The sequence below is a fragment of the Cygnus atratus genome, chromosome 12 (genome assembly GCF_013377495.2).
Source record: "Cygnus atratus isolate AKBS03 ecotype Queensland, Australia chromosome 12, CAtr_DNAZoo_HiC_assembly, whole genome shotgun sequence".
In the NCBI taxonomy this organism is placed as follows: Eukaryota; Metazoa; Chordata; class Aves; order Anseriformes; family Anatidae; genus Cygnus; species Cygnus atratus.
In genome coordinates, this window is record NC_066373.1 from 7,881,590 (window position 1) to 7,900,694 (window position 19,105).

A 19,105-nucleotide genomic window follows, 5' to 3' on the forward strand; every position below is an offset into this window, starting at 1 on the left:
TGATAATAAAACAATATATATATATATTAAAAAGTACATTATTTTCATATAGACAATATATATTAAAGGAATCAGCTCCCATTTTGCATATCTAAGGGCAGGCTATCATTTGATACTCAAATGCAACCTCTTTGTTATTTTTCATACCATTACGCTGTGCGGTTATTCATCAGCCTAACAAATAGTTGCTCTATAATTACCTCTGATCCTTGGTGAATTGAAAGATCCATTTGCAAAACTGGGAAATGTTTGTAATTCTTTGTAGAAGTGTCATATTTTGCTTGGTGTATATGCATGACTTTGTCTTGTTTGAATGCATAAAGAGAGATCAAGAGGGCTCGGAAAGGCAAAATTAGATTCAAGCAGTAAAACACCCCCTCAAATGTAGTTTACAGATGTGAAGAGTGTCTCCTACTAAAACCCTATCTATATGAGAAAATCAAAAGATACCATTCTGTTTAAATTTTGCCATGCAAGTTAAAAGAGGAAAAGTTACCTGCTGCTGCAGTGTGACTGAGAAACAGGGTTCATGGTATGTGCGCTGTAATTTTGTCATTAAGTGAGCAGAGGATAAACCAATGATATGAAACTAAGTCATATCGATCTTAGAGCTGGAGGGGAATGCCAAGCCTAGTACCAACCCTCCCCTTGTGCCCCTTCCCACAAACCCAACAACCCAGAAACTCGAGTTTCAGGTTATCATAAATCACTTTCAATGGTGGTCTCCCTTAACTCACAGTATTTGTGTTTTGAAAAATTCACTTCAGCGTCACCTCTTCCTATTCATTCTCATGGACTTGGAAAAGAAAATGCTAGAAGACATACTAGATATTAGATGTACTAGGTAACGTGAGTGCTCATTACATTTAACCTACATACTGCATAAGAGAGTGATTAGACTGCATGGGATATGCACAAGGAGAGAGACGGATGAATATTAAAGTCGGAGGAACAAAGGGATGGGATGAGCCTTGAAAAGAGATTTAGAAGGGGCATCCTAATCAGAAACTGTAGCACCTTTTCAATATTTGAGTAGCAATTACGGGTACTTGTCTCTTGTCAGAAGCTCTGGTTGCAAACAGCATGTCCTTAGAGACTGTTCTTCTGCATATCTAATTTTGACCACAGTGAGCTTTATATTCATAGTGACACATAATCAAGTTATATGTGACACATCAATATGAGTAAACAAATACATAATTCAAAATAAATTATTAGTATAGCTGCTTGAGTGGGTTGTATTGGAAGCTGCTATAGTCATGTCAGGTTCACGACAATGAAAACAATGCTGTTTTATTCACGGATCCTAAATAAATCCTCAAGGAAAAAAATTGTACACTGCCAACATCCTTCCACCCACACATCTATCCAGAGACCAAACTGAAACAAATGTTGGCAGAAAACAACCTATATTTCTGATACAGTATTGTGTTATTCAGCCCTGTTTTTCTCTAACGAGGATGCAAGTCAGGCTGTAGTTTGCAGTTATGTCACTTTCAGTAAATTAACTGTGTTACATACGTAAGAGGTGAACTGTTATGAGTACAGAAATTAACAATACGGTTTAAGTTTTGACAACTATTAACAGCGGACTTAAAAACCAAAAAGAAAGGCGGGTTAGAAATGTTTGAAGTTACACAGTTACTTTTTTTTTTTTTCCAAAATCAATGCAAATAAAAGAAAAATCCAGATCAATTAACATGATAAAGAGATATACATCACTTCAAGAATAACCAATAGCAAAACTAACCACAACTGAAATCTCCAGAAACATCTGCAACTAGGAAACACTATTCTATAGACCTTCAATTTTAGCAAAAGGCAGCTCCAAGCTTTTGAAAAGCTTTTTCACTTCCTTGTGGCATCTACCAACAAGAAAGACAGAAGAGTCAGGAAAACAGGGAACCACAGAAAACTATTGGGAGCCACATAGAATATCCTGAGTTGGAAGGAACCCATAATAGAGACTAGCAATAACAACGTGATGGAAATGCTACTAGATTGTTACATCTTGCAGATCACAGCACCACATACCTAATTAGGATTCCAGATTTTTGGAGGCAGTGTAATGCCTTAATTGTTGTGAGGAAGGAGTAGGTTTTCATTTCTAAATATCACATTGAGAAAAATGTCCAGAAAATAATATTGTGCCATTAAGTGGCAGAATAGGATCTGCCTCAAAAAAATAAAACAGTGAACAGGCAGGGAGAAAATTATTTGAAGAAAAGTTTAAGACACAACAAATGTACAGGGGCATGATTTGCTGCTGTGTTGCTTGATTCCAGGTTAATCAAGAGAACTGTGCTAGCATGAATGAGTCAGGAATCTGGCCCCCACTTTAGAGCAATTACATTGTTAATATGCTAATACATCATGCATATTAAAATGTTATAAAATATTGACTGAGATATGCAAGGTCTTGTTGTCGATTATAATTAGCTTTGAAACTTTATAATGACTAACAGCAATAATAACAATAAGCAGACTGATTGAGGATAAGATGTCTGGAATATTTTGGGGTTACTTTTACTGTAAATGATTTCATGAATGAAGTCAAATAATTAATAGCCCAAATGAAACCTCTCTCTTCCTTACTGTTAGTCAAAACATCAAAATGCTTCAATAAAACTTTTATTAAACAAGACCGTATCACAGAAGTATTTAAATGTAATCATTTTTAGAGCTCATATTCCTTCCTGGGACTAACTTTCTTAATAGTGTAATTTATTGATCTTATGTTTCCCTTCATGGATAAAATATTGCTGGATGGGCTTGACTTGAATCAGGTTCTAGAAGTTTAGCATCCAAAAATTCTTACTTGCACACCACCAGCAAAAAGATGACCCCAGCAGACCTGCATATACCTTTTAAAATGTTCTGTTTTTCAGACAGAAAATACCATCATTCTTTGTCAATCAGAAACTTTACTAGAAGCTCAAAGCATGCTACTCTGAGTAGAGTCTTTATTCTAGGAAAAAAAAAAACTGCTTAAAGAAGATTGACGAAAAAAAATAAAATCCAGTTACAAACCTCTACTCTGACCTACTCTTACGCTTCAGTCTTACAGAAAAAAAAAAAAAAAAGTGGAGATTTTAGATAAAATCACATTCTTCTTAGAAAGAGTAAATCAATTCTTATCAAACTAGATGAATACTAGACAGTATTTTTAAGATGAATCATACTTTCTCAGAAATTTTTGTTATCAAAGTGTTCAAAGTGCAGGTGGCCAACTGTTGGTTGTTCAGTTTAACAATGTGCACATTTTGCTAATATTGTAGGTGTATTGTCACTTTAAGCATTCCTCCAGTTTTCTGTAAGTAATTAACAAACATGCTTCACATAAGTTAGTCAAGTACATTTTCACTAATGACCCTTCTGCTCCTTACTTGAATCCTTATCTGTCTTGTGCCCCACAAAGCCTAAAGCACCATTATCTAAAATTGTGTTATATATTTAAGTGGTGAACTGATATTGTCTCACCTAAAACACCACTTAGTTTCCTAATCTTTTGCATTTTATGTTTTAAACATTGTTCTCAAATTCCACTGTTTTTGTGAAATCAATGTTTGCAAATCTAGAACTGAGAAGTCTAACCTGGCTTTATAATGCCCTGAAACCAGAAATGAAAGAATCTAGACTATTGATACAGATCTCTGTCCTTTTCCTTGCTGTAAGTACGCTTATTACCTCCTCAGACTTCTTTCCCAGTTAATTACTCAGATGATTTATTCACAGCTGCCTTACATGCTTTCCTCTGAAATCAGAGGTTACTAACTTGTATGCGGTTCCCCACACATGAATTTTAATTCTAGCTCCTAAACAAGCGAGCCCAATTTATACAAAGATTGTTTCATAAGTGCACTCCTTTCCCATTCATATTCCCTCATAATATGGCCTCTCCCACACTGTTATCCACGTGGATCACATCTCTTGCCATTCATGAGCTGAGAAAAACACTAAGGGGAAATCTTATGATATGTCTGAATGCACTTTAACAGCTGAGAGCTGCAAACCACCTTTATGCAATATGCCAGCCTTCCACTAACCAGTGGCAAATTCTCCGTGACCCATCAGAATCTATGGAGTTCTGTGTAGCCCTGTATGTACGTGCAAATGAAAAAAAAATTCCTTACTGAATTCTGTTAGTGCAAAAATGACGGATCATCTAGTTTGAGTTCCACTAAGCCAGAGAGAAAAGGGTCAAGCAAAAAAGGTTAATATTCCTGAGCTTCTCCTGTTTAAACCTCCATAAAGGCTTATTTCCTTCTCCTTCTAAAACTTACTGAAATTTACTCAGCCCTAAATTACAGGTAATTATATGATGCACCCAAGTAACTCCCTAAAATGTTAGAATTATTGCTAATAATGCCTATAGTCATTTTTACAACAAAAGGCTAAATAACATTAAATAAATGAAAGCATGAGTGAAGGTATTCATGGCATTAAAATTTACATTGCAGCTGAAGGCTTGTTCTGAAGAGTAATTATGTCTCTTTCCTTTTTAATTAATGTCCTTGTATTTTTTTAAAGTAATATACAATATAGATAAATTTTAGTAAAGCATGTGTTGGGTGATGATTCAATTATTGTATTTACATTCTTGGTAAACCATAAAAAGTCTTCCTGGCTTTATGCCCTTTCCCATTAGGTGATAAAATTGCCTCATACTTCTTCATTCCTAAAGAATGAAGTTGGTATGGGTAATTACCTTTGTCAGATAGAGCCCACAGGTTTGTCCTTGAGATTATTATGCTCTATGCCTGGAAAACATTTATTGTGGTCAAATTACCATTTCCATTTCAAGATCTTGTCTATCTTTTCATCTTCTGCTTTGACTAATAACTCACAAGAATTTCTACTAGTTGTGGCAGTTCTGGTACTTTGCCAAACACTTTGGTGGAGGGAGGTGCGGGCTAACTACCCCACTTGTATGCTTTTTCTTTGGCTGAATATCAGGGGTCACTTGATAAAAGCAGTCAATCAAAGTCAAAATAATAGCTCCATGACTACACTGCCTGGAGAATAAGGAAAACAGAAATTCCATTAAAAAACCCTCACTCAGAAATATAAAACTTGGCTAAAAGCATTGCTTTGGGCTAACAAACATCCTCTCCCATGCCATCCTGCATATATTTGGAATTCCCCAGCTGACTTGTTGCATGTCTGTGCATGTGATGCAGAGTGTGAGAAAAGGGAGAAGTTTTGGAAGAGCCTTCGAGTAACATAATGAAACAGAGCAAATGGATGCATGCTTCATCTCTCTATCTCCTAGTATATCTGAAAAGGCTGGAGTCCATACTAATTATAAAGTAACCTGTCTATGCTTGAATATGCTCATGGCAGTGTTCTTCACAGACTTTAACTGAGATTTGACCTGAATGAGATTGCAGAAATCCAGTGCTGCACATGGTCATAAAAAGGCTAGGAAGAAAACACAAATCTTGAGTAACCCACTCACTGTTATTTCAGGAGAACTTGCGAACTTTAAAGGGATCATCATTTATTTGTCTTTAAAGTTTGTGAGCCATGGTTTCTGTTATTTGTTGGTGTGTTCTTCACAAATCTCTTTTGCAAATCTCATTTGCAAATTGGAATATATCTATTTTTTCTCGTTGAGATATGTGATATTATTCAATGAATTTCTACTATGTAATACACATATTCCTGAGAAAAGGATTACTTCACTTTTTAAAGAGAATTCCAAATAAGCATTGTTAATAATGGATGTATACTTTTCTTTTCTTTCTTTCTTTCTTTCTTTTTTAAGGAACTGGAATTCTGTGTCTCAAACAGATCTCAGATACGGTTTATGGGGTATGAGAATGAAAATATTAGGATATTCATATTTAAATTGGAGGAATATTATGCAGTTATATTATGTTACTAACACACTTCTTTCTTGCCTAAGTTAGCTTCTCAGGGATACGTCTTTGCTTTGATTTCAAATGACATTTTTTCTCCATTTATTGCCACTCTTGTTATACCAATTAAAAAGCAATGACTGAAGTATAGGGCACTTCCTTAGTATTAATCACACATGCAGTAAGGGTGCTGAGGAAATACTCGCAATATGGCTTTCACAGACATTAGAATATGGAAATGGGAATCCATGGATCTGGAGGTATAAAGAAGACAGAGCATAATTACTATATACCTTGTCCAAGTATGACAATCGATAGCTTGAATGATCAGAATGAACTCTATTCAGAATCTGTGGAAAATGTAGCAAAAATGTTCTAATAAATAAATCATGGCTATTTGATTTTCTTTTAGTAGCTGAATAGCATTGACAACACGTAACTCGATAAGTACTACAAAACCTGTACAAGAAACTGAGAGAATACTGAGGAGGTTAGCTCAGCCTGAACTCTGCTCTGCTTCACTGCCCAGCAAAATTGCTAACCAGTTAATGCAAGCAACATGAGCATGTCAATGTGAACAGCAGTTATAGCTATAATTGTACCTTATACAAACTAAAAAATGTATTTGTGTGTTCAGATGAATGGGTTTACATATGACTTTAAGGATCCTGACTTTACTGGATTTTACTGAACGTCAGAAAATTCCATTTCAAAAAGTACCAAAGAAACAAAAATGTGATGAGCCTTTGTACATACTGGGGGAAAAAAAGAAAAAAAGACATCAAAAGAAACGCCTGTAAGTTAATCATTCATTCTTACTGCACTGCAATTCAGGCTCTCAGAGAATACTTGCATATGCCCCCAGATTCGTTTCCTGTTCAGGGCTTAGCTCCGGAGAGCCCAAACATATGAGCAGCATAATGAGCCCTGACTTACAAAGCAAGGCTATATATCCACTCCCCATTCTCTCATGCATCTAGCTGAAAAAAGCCCTCCCAACCTTGGCATACAACTTTAAGCTCCCTAGCCTTCAGGCATATAAGTCTTAAACATACAACAACAAAAAAAGAGAAATCTCATTAATCCAGTATTTAAAGTCCTGTGAGTGACAGAAAACAAAGTTCACCTTTCGTATCCACAGACCAAAAGGTACACCCGGAGAGAAAGGTCACTTTGCCAATGAAACTCTACATTGTAATCACCTAGAAGTTCAGGCTCCAGTCTTGAATGAGCAGAGTAAACTTGGATTCATGGCAATGTAGAAAGAAAATTTAAGAATCAATTCAAAGTTTTAATAATTTGTCAGTATGCTTGCAATAAGCATTAATACACAATTTATTTTTTTTTCTGTGAATTCTAAGCCTGTATTTCAGAGCAATCTTTCAACAAGGTCGAAGTTCTTTATAATATTCTTTTCTTACAAATCCTTGTGATAGAATTCATCACTATAGTGAAGTCATTACATGAGCAGAGAGGGGAAAAGTTGGACTAAAAAGAAGTAAATATTAATTTAAATATATAATGAAGAATGTTTATATGAATACAAGAGCAGAAGAAAGGGTGCAGATATGTAATGGTGTATACAATGAAAGCAACAACTAGAAACTGCTTCACAGGGATTAGGAGTCAGCCAGTTATGGGAAAGTGAAAGCAGGAAAATGCCACCCTCCAAAATGTATCACTTTGCACAGGTCTCAGAGTATGATTGTGGCACCAATAGTTAGAACTAGAAAAGACACTTGCCTATGAGTAGGGAAAGGAAATGTCCTTCCTCCAGAAGTAAATAAGCCAAACTGCTCTTTTGCCTGTTAAGTACTTAAAGAAAAAAGTCCCCATGGCTCATGCTTTCATGCTTCTACTCCTAGTTTTGCTTGACATGGAAGGGTTAGATTACATTTTAGGTCACTCAGAAAGATTAAAAATAAGTAACATGTTTAAAATTATCCACCTGCACTCCAAAGCAGATTGCTTTCATAAAGATCAGCCAGTCTGAATCTATATCACTTCATCCTCAAGCCAGATGAAAACACAGAAGAAGTTATGCTCAATTCACCCAGACCAATCCTGTCCTGGAAGTTCCCCACCCGAGACAACCGAGGGATGATACAAATGAGTATGTTCATCATGGTGACAGCAGAAAACTTCCAAAAATTACTTGTGCTTAAAGCACAAATTTAAGTGCAGGTAATGTACCAGCACAAAGTTCTGAAAAAGTGATTTACGTTTTGGAAAAACTTGGTGTTTATGAAAGTGTTGATAAATTAGGATATATTTAAGATCCACCAGGCTGGGAATCATGAAGAAAAAAAATATCATGGCTTATGATTGGAAAGCAACTGCTTCAGCAATGAAATGGACTGATCATTGCCTATATAAATAGAGGTGAGCCCAGAACTGAAATGGAAAGCAGCTAGGTTAGGAAGAGAAAATGCTCCTGCTTGAATGATGCTGACATCCTTATTTTTATGCACTATATTAATATTACTCTCAGTAAAAGCATAGTTTAAAACTAATTTATCTTTAAATAAGCAGATACAGTAGTCTATGGAATTCAGCTCTTGTCAAATAATCATATTAGGAATGCGAAAACAAACAAACAAAAAATACCAACCCAGCCATCAGCAGGAACTCAAATGCTTAGAACAAGATTGGCATTATTATTTTCGTAGCCAGTCTGAACAGAGGCAATTTTACAACAGTGATAGCTGCTAAGGCTCCCACGAAGTTCTATGACAAGGTGATTACTTATAAAATTCTTAAGTAATAATTACATTTTTGAAATCTGAAGAAGGAAGAGGCAATTCTGATGTGACTTAGAAATGTGTAATTCTGTTAACTTTGCTCCAATACACACATACAATCACACGATACACATCAAAAAAGTGAATTGGAGAAGTTTCTTGAAAATTTATTCTTTTTCTTTTTCTCATTTTAGACTTTTTGGAGGAAATAAAATGTAAAATTACTTCACTTTACACCTTTTTATTCCAGTGTCTGAAAAGCTTTGAATCACAAACTAATAATTCTTCTTTTGAAGAATTTGAATTTTTCAAGAATTGAATTTTCAAGAATTGAAAAAATTTGAAGAATTTTTGAAGAATTTGAATAATTCTTCTTTTGAAGCTATTTGTAGATCTCATGAATTGAGATTTCTCATGTCTTGAGAAAATTGGTATGGAGATTTTTATATCTTTCTCCTTTAAAAACAGCAGAATTATTAAGTGGCTTGATATTAACCTGGCAAAAAAGATGTTCTATGAAACTGGAGCTTTCTTTCTTTCTTTATGCAATGTGATTCACTGTGTTGGCTTGGCTTTCCTGCCAGCAGAAAGTATTCTTGCTAATTTATCAAAGTAGTGTTTGCCCACAAGATTTAATAGCAATTAAGAGAACGCTGTTGGCACAATTGCACTGTTGGCAATGAAATACACAAATTATTAAGGCAGATCATATGAATAGATTTTACAGGAGTTATAAGTCGAGAGCTTATGTTTACTCAGACATACCTTTGTCATTTATGCATGCATGTCAGTTATCCCTCTCATATTCCTAACATGTTCGTTTTTAAAAGCAAGTACCAAAGAAAAATATTGGACAACAAAAATGTTCCAAGTAAGCATCTTTTATTCTCCCATTCATTCATTTATTCATAGGTACAACATTATGAAACTGACCACTAAAAGTTATCATAACACTATATCCTTTAAAAAAAAGATACTCTGGGGGAGAAGCAAGAATTAACATCATTGTGTTTTCTACATGCAAGAATTAGCAGCATAGTTCATCAAGCTCTGAAGACAAACTTTCCTATGAGAATGTGTCAAGTGTGCATGCACTTACGGGAATTATGCATATATATTGATCACAGAATAGAAACTTTAGCAGAAACTAAACTAGTTTATCTTTCAGTTATGAAGACAAGGGATGACTGACCTACTTCCTGTATCTTTGCGGTGTTTTTTTTTTTTTTTTTTTCTTCAACATGTTTATGTCAAATTTATGGTTTAAAATATACTGCTAATATTAATAATAAATAATGTCTTATCAGATCCTGCCACCAGCACTTAATCACAATTCCAAATTAATACAGAATTCTTCTTGACTAAAATCTAGAACCCATATTTCCCAAACAGGGTGAAGCTCCTGGCTCCCAGTGACTTAGGTGTACAGATCAGTCACAATAATTTTGTAGATCAGAGTAATATGTGGTTTTGGTTATGGCTGTATATGAGTAAATTTATTCACATGTATCACAGAATCACAGAATGCTCTGGGTTGGAAGGGACTTTAAAGACCATCTTGTTCCGACCCCCTGCCAAAGGCAGGGACACCTCCAACCAGCCCAGGTTGCCCAAAGCCCCATCCAGCCTGGCCCTGAACATCTCCAGGGATGGGGCATCCACAGCTTCTCTGGGCAACATGTTGCAGTGCCTCACCACCCTTTGGATATTTTTCCCAAATATTCCCATTCCCACACATTAACACCCAACTAAAAAAAAATATTCTTCCAAAATCAAATATCAAATAGGGCTACTTTAATGTAACATAACCATGTGCTTAATCATTTATGGTATTGAAACAAAATATTTCTCAGCATTAAGAACTTTTGTGTTGAGTCTACAACTTACTTCAACTGTAGCAAAGTTTTATTTCTTCTGCCTTATTGTAACTCACTACATGTCTGGTTTTTTATATTTACCCTATACACCCTCTATAAATGTCCTTGTATATCTCTTCAAACTCTATATTACTTTATTCACTGAAACAAGTACATTTTTGAAAACCACAAGAAATGGAACTTTATCAGAAATTGTTTTCTTTCAAAAAAATTGTACTTTAAAAATCAGTGTTTTATCTTTTTCTTATACACAGTTTCCATGGCACACACTGATAAAATTAATTATAAAGCCAACAGAAAATAAAGTCACAGATACTTACTAGTTTCAGTAGCTACTATAGTTATGTTGTGCCACATATTTGTTTCTCTGTCCAGTGGAGTTGCCAAAGTTATTTTCCCATCTTCTGCATTAATGTTGAACTGTCTCTCAAGGTCAGTATGGCGATCAATGGAAAACCTACAAAATAGACATCCCTGTAATCTACTTAATGAAGTTGGTGTAATCCATACAATCACAAGACAATTTATGGAGCCCTCTGAGAGCTGCAGTTTTATAGCCAAATGGATTGAGAAGCTCAATTGTATAATATAAAACAAAATGACAAACTGAGACTAAAAAAATAATAATAATAATAATTGCCCAAGGAGTAATTAGCTGTATACCCAGTATGAAGGTCATAAAATGCCCTCGGGTTCACTAGGTAACATCTTTGAAAAACGGTGCTGATCAACAGTTAATTATACAATCCATCACATTTATTAGACAGTTTCTATGGTATTTCACAGTAACTGCTGATAATTTCAAGCGTAATGTATTAAGCACACAAAAACGGTGGGCTTCACGGTTATTTTTAAAAAGGCTGAATGATATTATTTTGCTAACAAATTTCATATTAATGAAGCATGGACTATTCACCATGCATATTATTTGGTTACGGTTCAAGCACCTCCATGGGCAGAAGGCAGTGAATCACCGTTTACCTGTAGAACACTTCAAACACTGAAGGAGCAATTGTTTTATAGACTGACATCACTGATTTTTAACAAAACAAGTTCTATCTGACAAGTAGTCAGAGTTTGCAAATGTGAATTTCCAGGTAAATTATGCAGCCGAAACAGAGCCATCTTGAGAGGAAAGAGCTGCCATAGATTGCTCCAACAGTGCATTAAGCAGGATGATGATTTAAAGCTCAGGACGGGATCTCCAGGAAAGCTTTTATGTTTGCCCATTTTCAGAGTTATTTTATTAATGTATTATTTGTAAAAAGAAACTAAATTACAAAATTAAGCTTTCCAATTTTGTGATAGAAAAAGGTACAAAATGAGAGAGTTTATCACTGAACTATTGATATAGTTCAATAAAAATTGACTTCAAGGGTTTTTAGTGAATCCTAACTGTGGGTTTATATAAAAGCCTTTTAAGCCTTTGTGTCTATGTATTACAGAACCTAACAGCATGCACTGACAATTTTGCATCTGTTCTGCATTATATCTAGGCATAATAGGGTGAGTTAGAATGCAGCGTCAGACTGGATTACATTATGTAGTGGCCAGAATAGTGACGCAGACTGCCAGTTTCTCATTACACTTCTACTTTTTTCAAACACACCGCTAAACTCAGCGATAAAAGTGAGAACATATTTTGCTACAATGTCAATGGCACAGTTATCTGAAAATCATTTATGCCACTGTTTTATGCTTTACCATAAGCAAATAAATAAATAAATAAATAAAAATCTGATTCTGAAGTTCCTCTATATGCCACAATAAAAACTTCCTAATAATTCAAACTCATTCTGACAAAACACCTTTGTTTTCAATGCATGTGTAGCATTAGGATCTGATGTCAAAATTTAGGATTATAGCTTTCACCTTTTTTATTTCAATGTCAGAATGAGTTCACATTTAGAATAAAAGATAATGTTGCAATCAGGGCACTTGTGCAATGCATTCAGTAAGTTACAATTGATTTTCAAAAATTAGTTCAAAGTTACAACAAAGTTAGTGCAAATGTTTAAAGACTGTGTTTATTACCAAAGATCAAGACTAGCATAGTCACACTGGTAAGGAACTTAACAAATAATGGACTTATGAATGAATCCCTGTTAAACAAGGAAATGTGATTTGCTAGACATTTTTCTGTTTTTAAACTCTCAGAAGAACTAGTTTTACTCACTTAAAAATTAGTAGTTTCATTAAAAGGTACAATACAAAAATATGAAATCAAATTTCAAGTATTTTCAAGTGCCTAAAGCTAGGCATGCACATCTATATTTGGACATTCAAGTAAACTGATTTTCTAGTGAACTCCACATATCGCTTCTCAATGGTTTAATGCGAACTGTACTACCCTCAGCATTTCTGAAATCAGGTCACTTATATGGAGGAATAAAGCTGTAGGTGCCTAACTTTAGGCAATCATACTTGAAAATGTATCTTAACCTTACTTTAATGTCTCCCTAGTTCCCATTTAAGTATCAGAAGTAAACTTCTGGTACTAGTGAAGTTGATAAAAAATATCTTACAGACTTACAGGTTTAAACTTACAGGTTTAAAATTTCAGTCAAGAAAAAAAAAAAAAAACAGAAAGCAATCAAAGTAACTCTTTTTAAAGATCTCATTACGTAAAACTAATCTTTTAATTCTTGAAGTTTATGCAGAAGTTAGTATCAGAGCTCTGGTACCAATTACGAATTCTGACAGTCCACAAAGAAAATAAAATATGAAATGCTTATACGCTATTTAGTTGACCTGGGCTTGACATAAACTTCATTGGGGGTAAGGTGCATTTTTTCCTCTGAGGTTAAATGTTTTTTTAAATATCTGTGAGTTTATTATATTGCATTTCATCTCATCCCAACAGTATTTATTCACAATGCAAAAACAGCATTCAAAATGAAACATTTTTAATGTAAATTTCACAGGTTTACAAGACTACAAAGAGGTAAAACCCTCTCCTGATTTTAATTTGATAAATATTTGGTACAAAATAAAAAACTAAATTTGCCAAGTCATAAACCAGGGAATACTAATAGTACGGTTGCAGTTTCCTTTTCATGATAATGGTATTATAACTCTTTTTAATGGGAATGCATTGTCAGATCCATAAGCTAAACATAAAACGTACATTTCTCTAAAAATGAGAAAATAATATCTTGGGAAAAAATATATGTTGAAATTGCCATAAAACCAGTGCAGGTTATTGGGAGGTTTTGGTTAGTTTATAGTTCTGCTATGGCAATTATAGGAACAATCTCATAGAGGTTTAACAGAAGATTTAAATTGATTCGTAGTCCTTCTCCCACACTACTGATACGGCTGTTATGACTTAATTAGATCTGTTCTTTATTTGAACCAATCTAAATAAGAGCTGAAACCATTTTTTGCTGCACCTGCTGAGATTTGAATCACAAGACTGATACCCCATCAGTGGTAAATCACCATTGTTTATTAATGCCAGGCAGACAGGACAAGCTACTTAGTGACTGATAAACAGCTGCACCATTAGGGAGGCAGAAAATATCATATCTAGATTTTTAAGGCCTGCTATGAATTAAGAAAATGATCCACTACTGCCAAAGATGAAATCTCTTCCAATATGCATGGGGAAAACCTGCCACAGTGAAGCTTATCTCTCCACAGAGAAAGACACTGAAAGGCAATGATTTATAGGAGGGCAGAGACAGTATAGGAAGAAAGATTATTACTCATGCTTTTTGCTATGCACTTGGATCAATCTTTATCCAAGATAATTTACTGCAGATAAAAAGACCATGGGTATAAAATAACAAGAGAAACATGAAATAAATACTACTGGAATCACTAGATTTGTATGCTAATAGATAATGATCTTTCAAGCCTTATTATACAATAAGCCAGGATGTACCACCCTTACTAAACTACAGTAAAGCTTAACAAATAGCTCAGCTGAATCCACTGGTTAATTCCATTGCCAAGAGAGACGTACGTGGTCTAGATGTGGTAAAACGTGAGCTGACCATGTCTACAATTATTAACCAAATCTGTAAATCTTTTTCACAATCAGGTTTAAAAGTTTGTATATTAAGGAATACAAACAGGAGAATAGCAAAGAAAGAGAAAAGAGAAATACTGCTGCTTATGAAAATAGCACCGGGTTATGAAAGACATGATATATTTGGACTAACCTAAGAACTGAAATGAAAAGATGGTTCACATTCACTGGAAAAAAAGGATAATGAAATCATAACTCAACTGAACACCACATTATCACTTAGTCATTCAAAGATGCTCTTCCACAATTATGGCTAAACGTCATCAATATGAAAGGTACCATGCAACATATGCATCCTTTAGTCCCATCCATCTAAAAATGCCTAAATTTTAAAGATCTTTGACTGATAGGAGATTTCAGACCACTAACCAGAATCACAACCCTTCATTTGACACAATATTGCTTAATAACCTTACTGGGGTATTTCCTTAAGATGGGCTTATTGAGAACCAGACTGGAAACCCACCTATAAACCTGCTCACTCATCTACAATAGGCTTTATGCCCTTCAGGTAAAGTGAGAAAGAGATCAGAGGATGTGTTTCATCCCTTTTAAGCAAGCGTAACAAAAAAAAGTACAGTTGTACTGGATAGAAATGAGGTTAAACATTTTTGTAAAAAAGAAACATTGGAGAAGAGTTTCTTTCCAGTCTGTTTCCTATAATTTTTCTAAACTCTTTACTGTTTTTTTCCCGTGACTCAATTATCAGACTAATTCCATATTCAGAGACAACCATGTTTTACTTCATTTATTATACTTCAATACTCTGAGTTTACTGAGGCTGTGTGTATAAAACCAATGTGAAGCAGATGCAATATAGGTAGCACATAAGGTGATTCTCTAAGGTGATTTGTGTTGCTAGGGTTTTTATAACCAACATACACAAAAGCTCTGTCCACCCAAAATATTAACAGAACAGATACATACTGAAAAATACACTTTCCTTGAAATACAATTGTTTTTTGGTTCCAAAAAATGTATTTTAAAGAAAATACATCAAAAATAGCTAGGCAGTATTCAAACACTCCTTTGTTTTTAGAACAGAACATTTTAATTCTGTTTTTCAAAACTTTTAACTTGTTTTTAATATTTTAGAAAGTGTATTATAGAAAATAGATGGATACAGATAAATTACATCATATTCCTGATATACTAACAGAATAAACAATTGAAACACACAATCAAATGAAACATTCTAATCCAACAAATGTTTCCATTTTTTTTCCATAATCTATGTTCCTTTTTTTTTTTCAGAACCAGAAAGTAGCTACATTTCTGCTCCCTGCTTACCTCTGATGAATATTTTTGCTTCTGTAATAGTAAAATTAATAACTTGAAAATTCTCTTTTTTCCTTGAAATAATTTTCATGCAAAAAATGGATTTGGTCTTTCCAGAGCAATCCCAAATATATCCAGATTAATCAGATGAACAAAGAAGAAGAAGAAAAAAGGAAGCTGCATAGATAATTGTGTATTCCTTAATTATCTATCATGCCAATGCCATGGAAAAATTACAAGATAAAATTTTAAATGACTATATATATTTTAAAATAAGATATAAATCATACTAATTAATAAGACATTTTTGTTTAAATTTAATTAATTTTGGCCCATTCTCTTTCATGCATATCAATTGTTTCTATATGACTTGATGAAATAATAATGTTCTAATTCTGTTTACATGCATGAAATATTTTTGCTTTCAAAAGTTTGAAAATACCTTGATCCTTAAAATGATGAAAAAATGGAGATGTGGTAAAGATTTTACACATCTCAATTTTTTGGTCTTGAAGAGAATGAAAGGGCTCAATTTTAGGGTATAAAAATGCCTGTAGCTGGGCTAAACTACTCGGAGTTTGAGGCAGGATTAGAGAAGACCAAGGAAACAGAGCAAGGGGGGCAAAACAGCCAAGGTAAAACTGAAGCAGAGTTGAAACCAGATGGAGATAAGGAACAAAGAGGACACGTTCAAGGAGCAGAGGGGCACAGGACAAAGCCAAATGCAGAACAGAACGCGGAAGAGGCAAGGAACTAAGGCTTGATTGAAAAAATGATGAGTATCGAGCTGAAGTAAATGGAAGAAAGCCAACTTGCTGCCACCACGTCTGGTTTCACACACCTTTCAAAAGACCCAGTTTCGTAGTGGCATTGCAAGCCCTTCTTCACACGTCAGTGACAGCAGTAATAAAATTGGGGATGGAGCCACTGCTTAAATTGTGATAGATCAAACTGTGTACATTTTGTGTTATACTTTTTCCTATTTACTCAACACTATTTTAACCTGGGTAACTACTCTTATTAATTTTCCATTTCTCTGACCAGATGACCATCTTTGATCATCCTGAGAGCTTCTCTGGTATGAAAACAGAGTAGGCATGTGTTACTGGGCTGTGTGCTGCAGTAGCACGTATATCATTCAATTACTTAATGTTATGTAGCAATATTTGATAGCTGATGCTAGATTTTGCTAGGTTTGAAAGGATGACTTCCAGGCGAGATACTCCATCTGCATGCCCAAGTTCTAATATATTCTGAATGTCTAATTCTGAAAATACTTAAATATGATATACAGCACATAGGCCCCCTAAATAAAGGTTTAAAGTTTGACTCTGCAACAAGGATAATGATGATTAGAAAATGTACATAAGGGATAGATGACAATTAGCATCATCTTCACAACACTGACAACTGCTTATGTAGTTTATACTCTGTACGGCAGCAATGTACAGTGATGACTATTAAATAAACTCTCCAAATATACTTTTACTATTAATTTGACATTTTGTTGTTTCATTTCAGAATGTTTTTAGCAAGCAATACTATACATAGTAAAATTTGGTTTGGAAACAGTCACATCACTGTTTAACTAAAGGGGAGGGAAAAACATGTGCTCATGAAATGAGATAGAAAATATACTGATCTGATGAAACTGAAATAACAGATTTTGTTCAAGTTAGATCAAAAAGGGAAAATATTGCAAATTGAAAATTCAAAAGTCATATGGGCATAATCATTTCTGACTTCCTATGATTAAACCAGGAATAGGTTTAGCCAAAGGAATACTAAATATGGTTTTACAATCTTACAACTACATGGAACAAATTCAGTATATTGTTAGTGTAGAAACTAGTGGATTATTTAAAGTAAATACAGACATATACACTGATGAGCCAACCCCACTGGACCTCATACCACCTTATTTCTTATTTTCATTGCACATTTACTGCTTGATAAGATCATTCATGTAGCAAGGAATATTTTTGTGATTTTGGAAATTATCTGAACTGATTAGTATAACACTTCATAACACAAAGAAATCCTATACCAGTATTTTATAGAAATAAAACAGAGAGAGAACAGTGTCATACATACAATGTATGGGAAAACATATTTAGTATACTACCAGCAATGTTTTCCTATGAGAACTTCAGAGCAGCACTACCTTATAGGACTGGAAGACACATCGGGGTCATGGGCAGTCACCTGACCAATCACAGAGTTAATAGCAGCATTTTCATGCACTTCCAGTAGGTAAGTAGGTGATGAAAAGACTGGTGGCTCATCAGCATCCTCTACTACAATTTTTACTGTTGCTGTGTCCTTGAACGGTCCTCCACTGATGAAGCGAGGATCAATATGAATGTTGGCTGCTTCTACCTTCAGAGTATAGGATTTTTTGGTCTCAAAGTCCAGTGGCTGTTCAGAAAGACAAAGATAAATGTCTTTTACCAATGGCCACAGAGAAAGAGCAAATTAATATAACGCTGATGGATGAAAGTCATGTGTATTTAATCACATTCAGTGAGTTTTAATGCATCCACTTCCCACTCCCAAAAATTCAACCTCCAAATTTTCTTGGCATATATTGATATCTGCTTATTAACCAAGAGAAAACAATACTCTTTGTTTTCTTGTTTTTCAGAAAAAATTTACCACAATATTCTCTCTCATGATTTATACCACTACAATTACATATCAGATAAATACTGCAAATTTGTCTGTGATGACATGACCTGCATACTAATAATATATTTAATCAGTGCTTTTTTAGCTGTAGATAAGAAAAAAAAATATAAAAAATTATTATCTCCACAAGGAATAAATATTTTATTATTTCCAGAACTATGTGAGAAATTCAAAGAACTAGCAATTATTATTTGTTGGACAGGAGAGGCATTAGGTGGAAAAAATTAGAGCTAATCATATAAGAAAGTACTTCAATATTATTGCACTTCAGATAACTCTGCATTTCTGTTTATAGGGCTAAATGAGGTAGACATCTCTCAGGAATTTCTGACAATTGTAGCAATTCCTATTTCTGTACCTTATTCTTTCTTCAGAGAGAGAAACACGAAACCGATTACTTTATTCTACCAATATACCTTCCATGTCACCATTGTTTTTACTATTTTACAGCTTCATATTAAAACATAGAAGATGAAAACACAGTGGATTTAAAGAAATGAAATACCAAATAAAAACCAAATCTGCGACACTTCTGAATATCAGAATTTTTCATTATAGGAGATTCAACTTTGTGTCATAATGCACATCAGTATATTCACTATATAATTCTCTTGTGTCTCACAATGA

The 19,105-nt window shown here is 34.3% G+C and overlaps 1 protein-coding gene across 2 annotated transcripts in view; it reads right to left on the minus strand.

Annotated features, from left to right (window-relative positions):
* CDH8 (cadherin 8) overlaps nucleotides 1-19,105 on the minus strand; it is a 130,429-nt gene that overhangs the window by 39,679 nt on the left and 71,645 nt on the right. The window contains exons 5-7 of one of the 2 annotated variants that reach the window (XM_035543338.1): nucleotides 17,955-18,208; nucleotides 10,796-10,936; nucleotides 1,587-1,592 (exon numbers count right to left, since the gene is read on the minus strand). In XM_035543338.1, the coding sequence (XP_035399231.1) occupies nucleotides 1,587-1,592; nucleotides 10,796-10,936; nucleotides 17,955-18,208 (401 nt within the window). The remainder of the gene's footprint in view (nucleotides 1-1,586; nucleotides 1,593-10,795; nucleotides 10,937-17,954; nucleotides 18,209-19,105) is intronic. The other variant, XM_035543337.1, reaches the window with a different exon arrangement.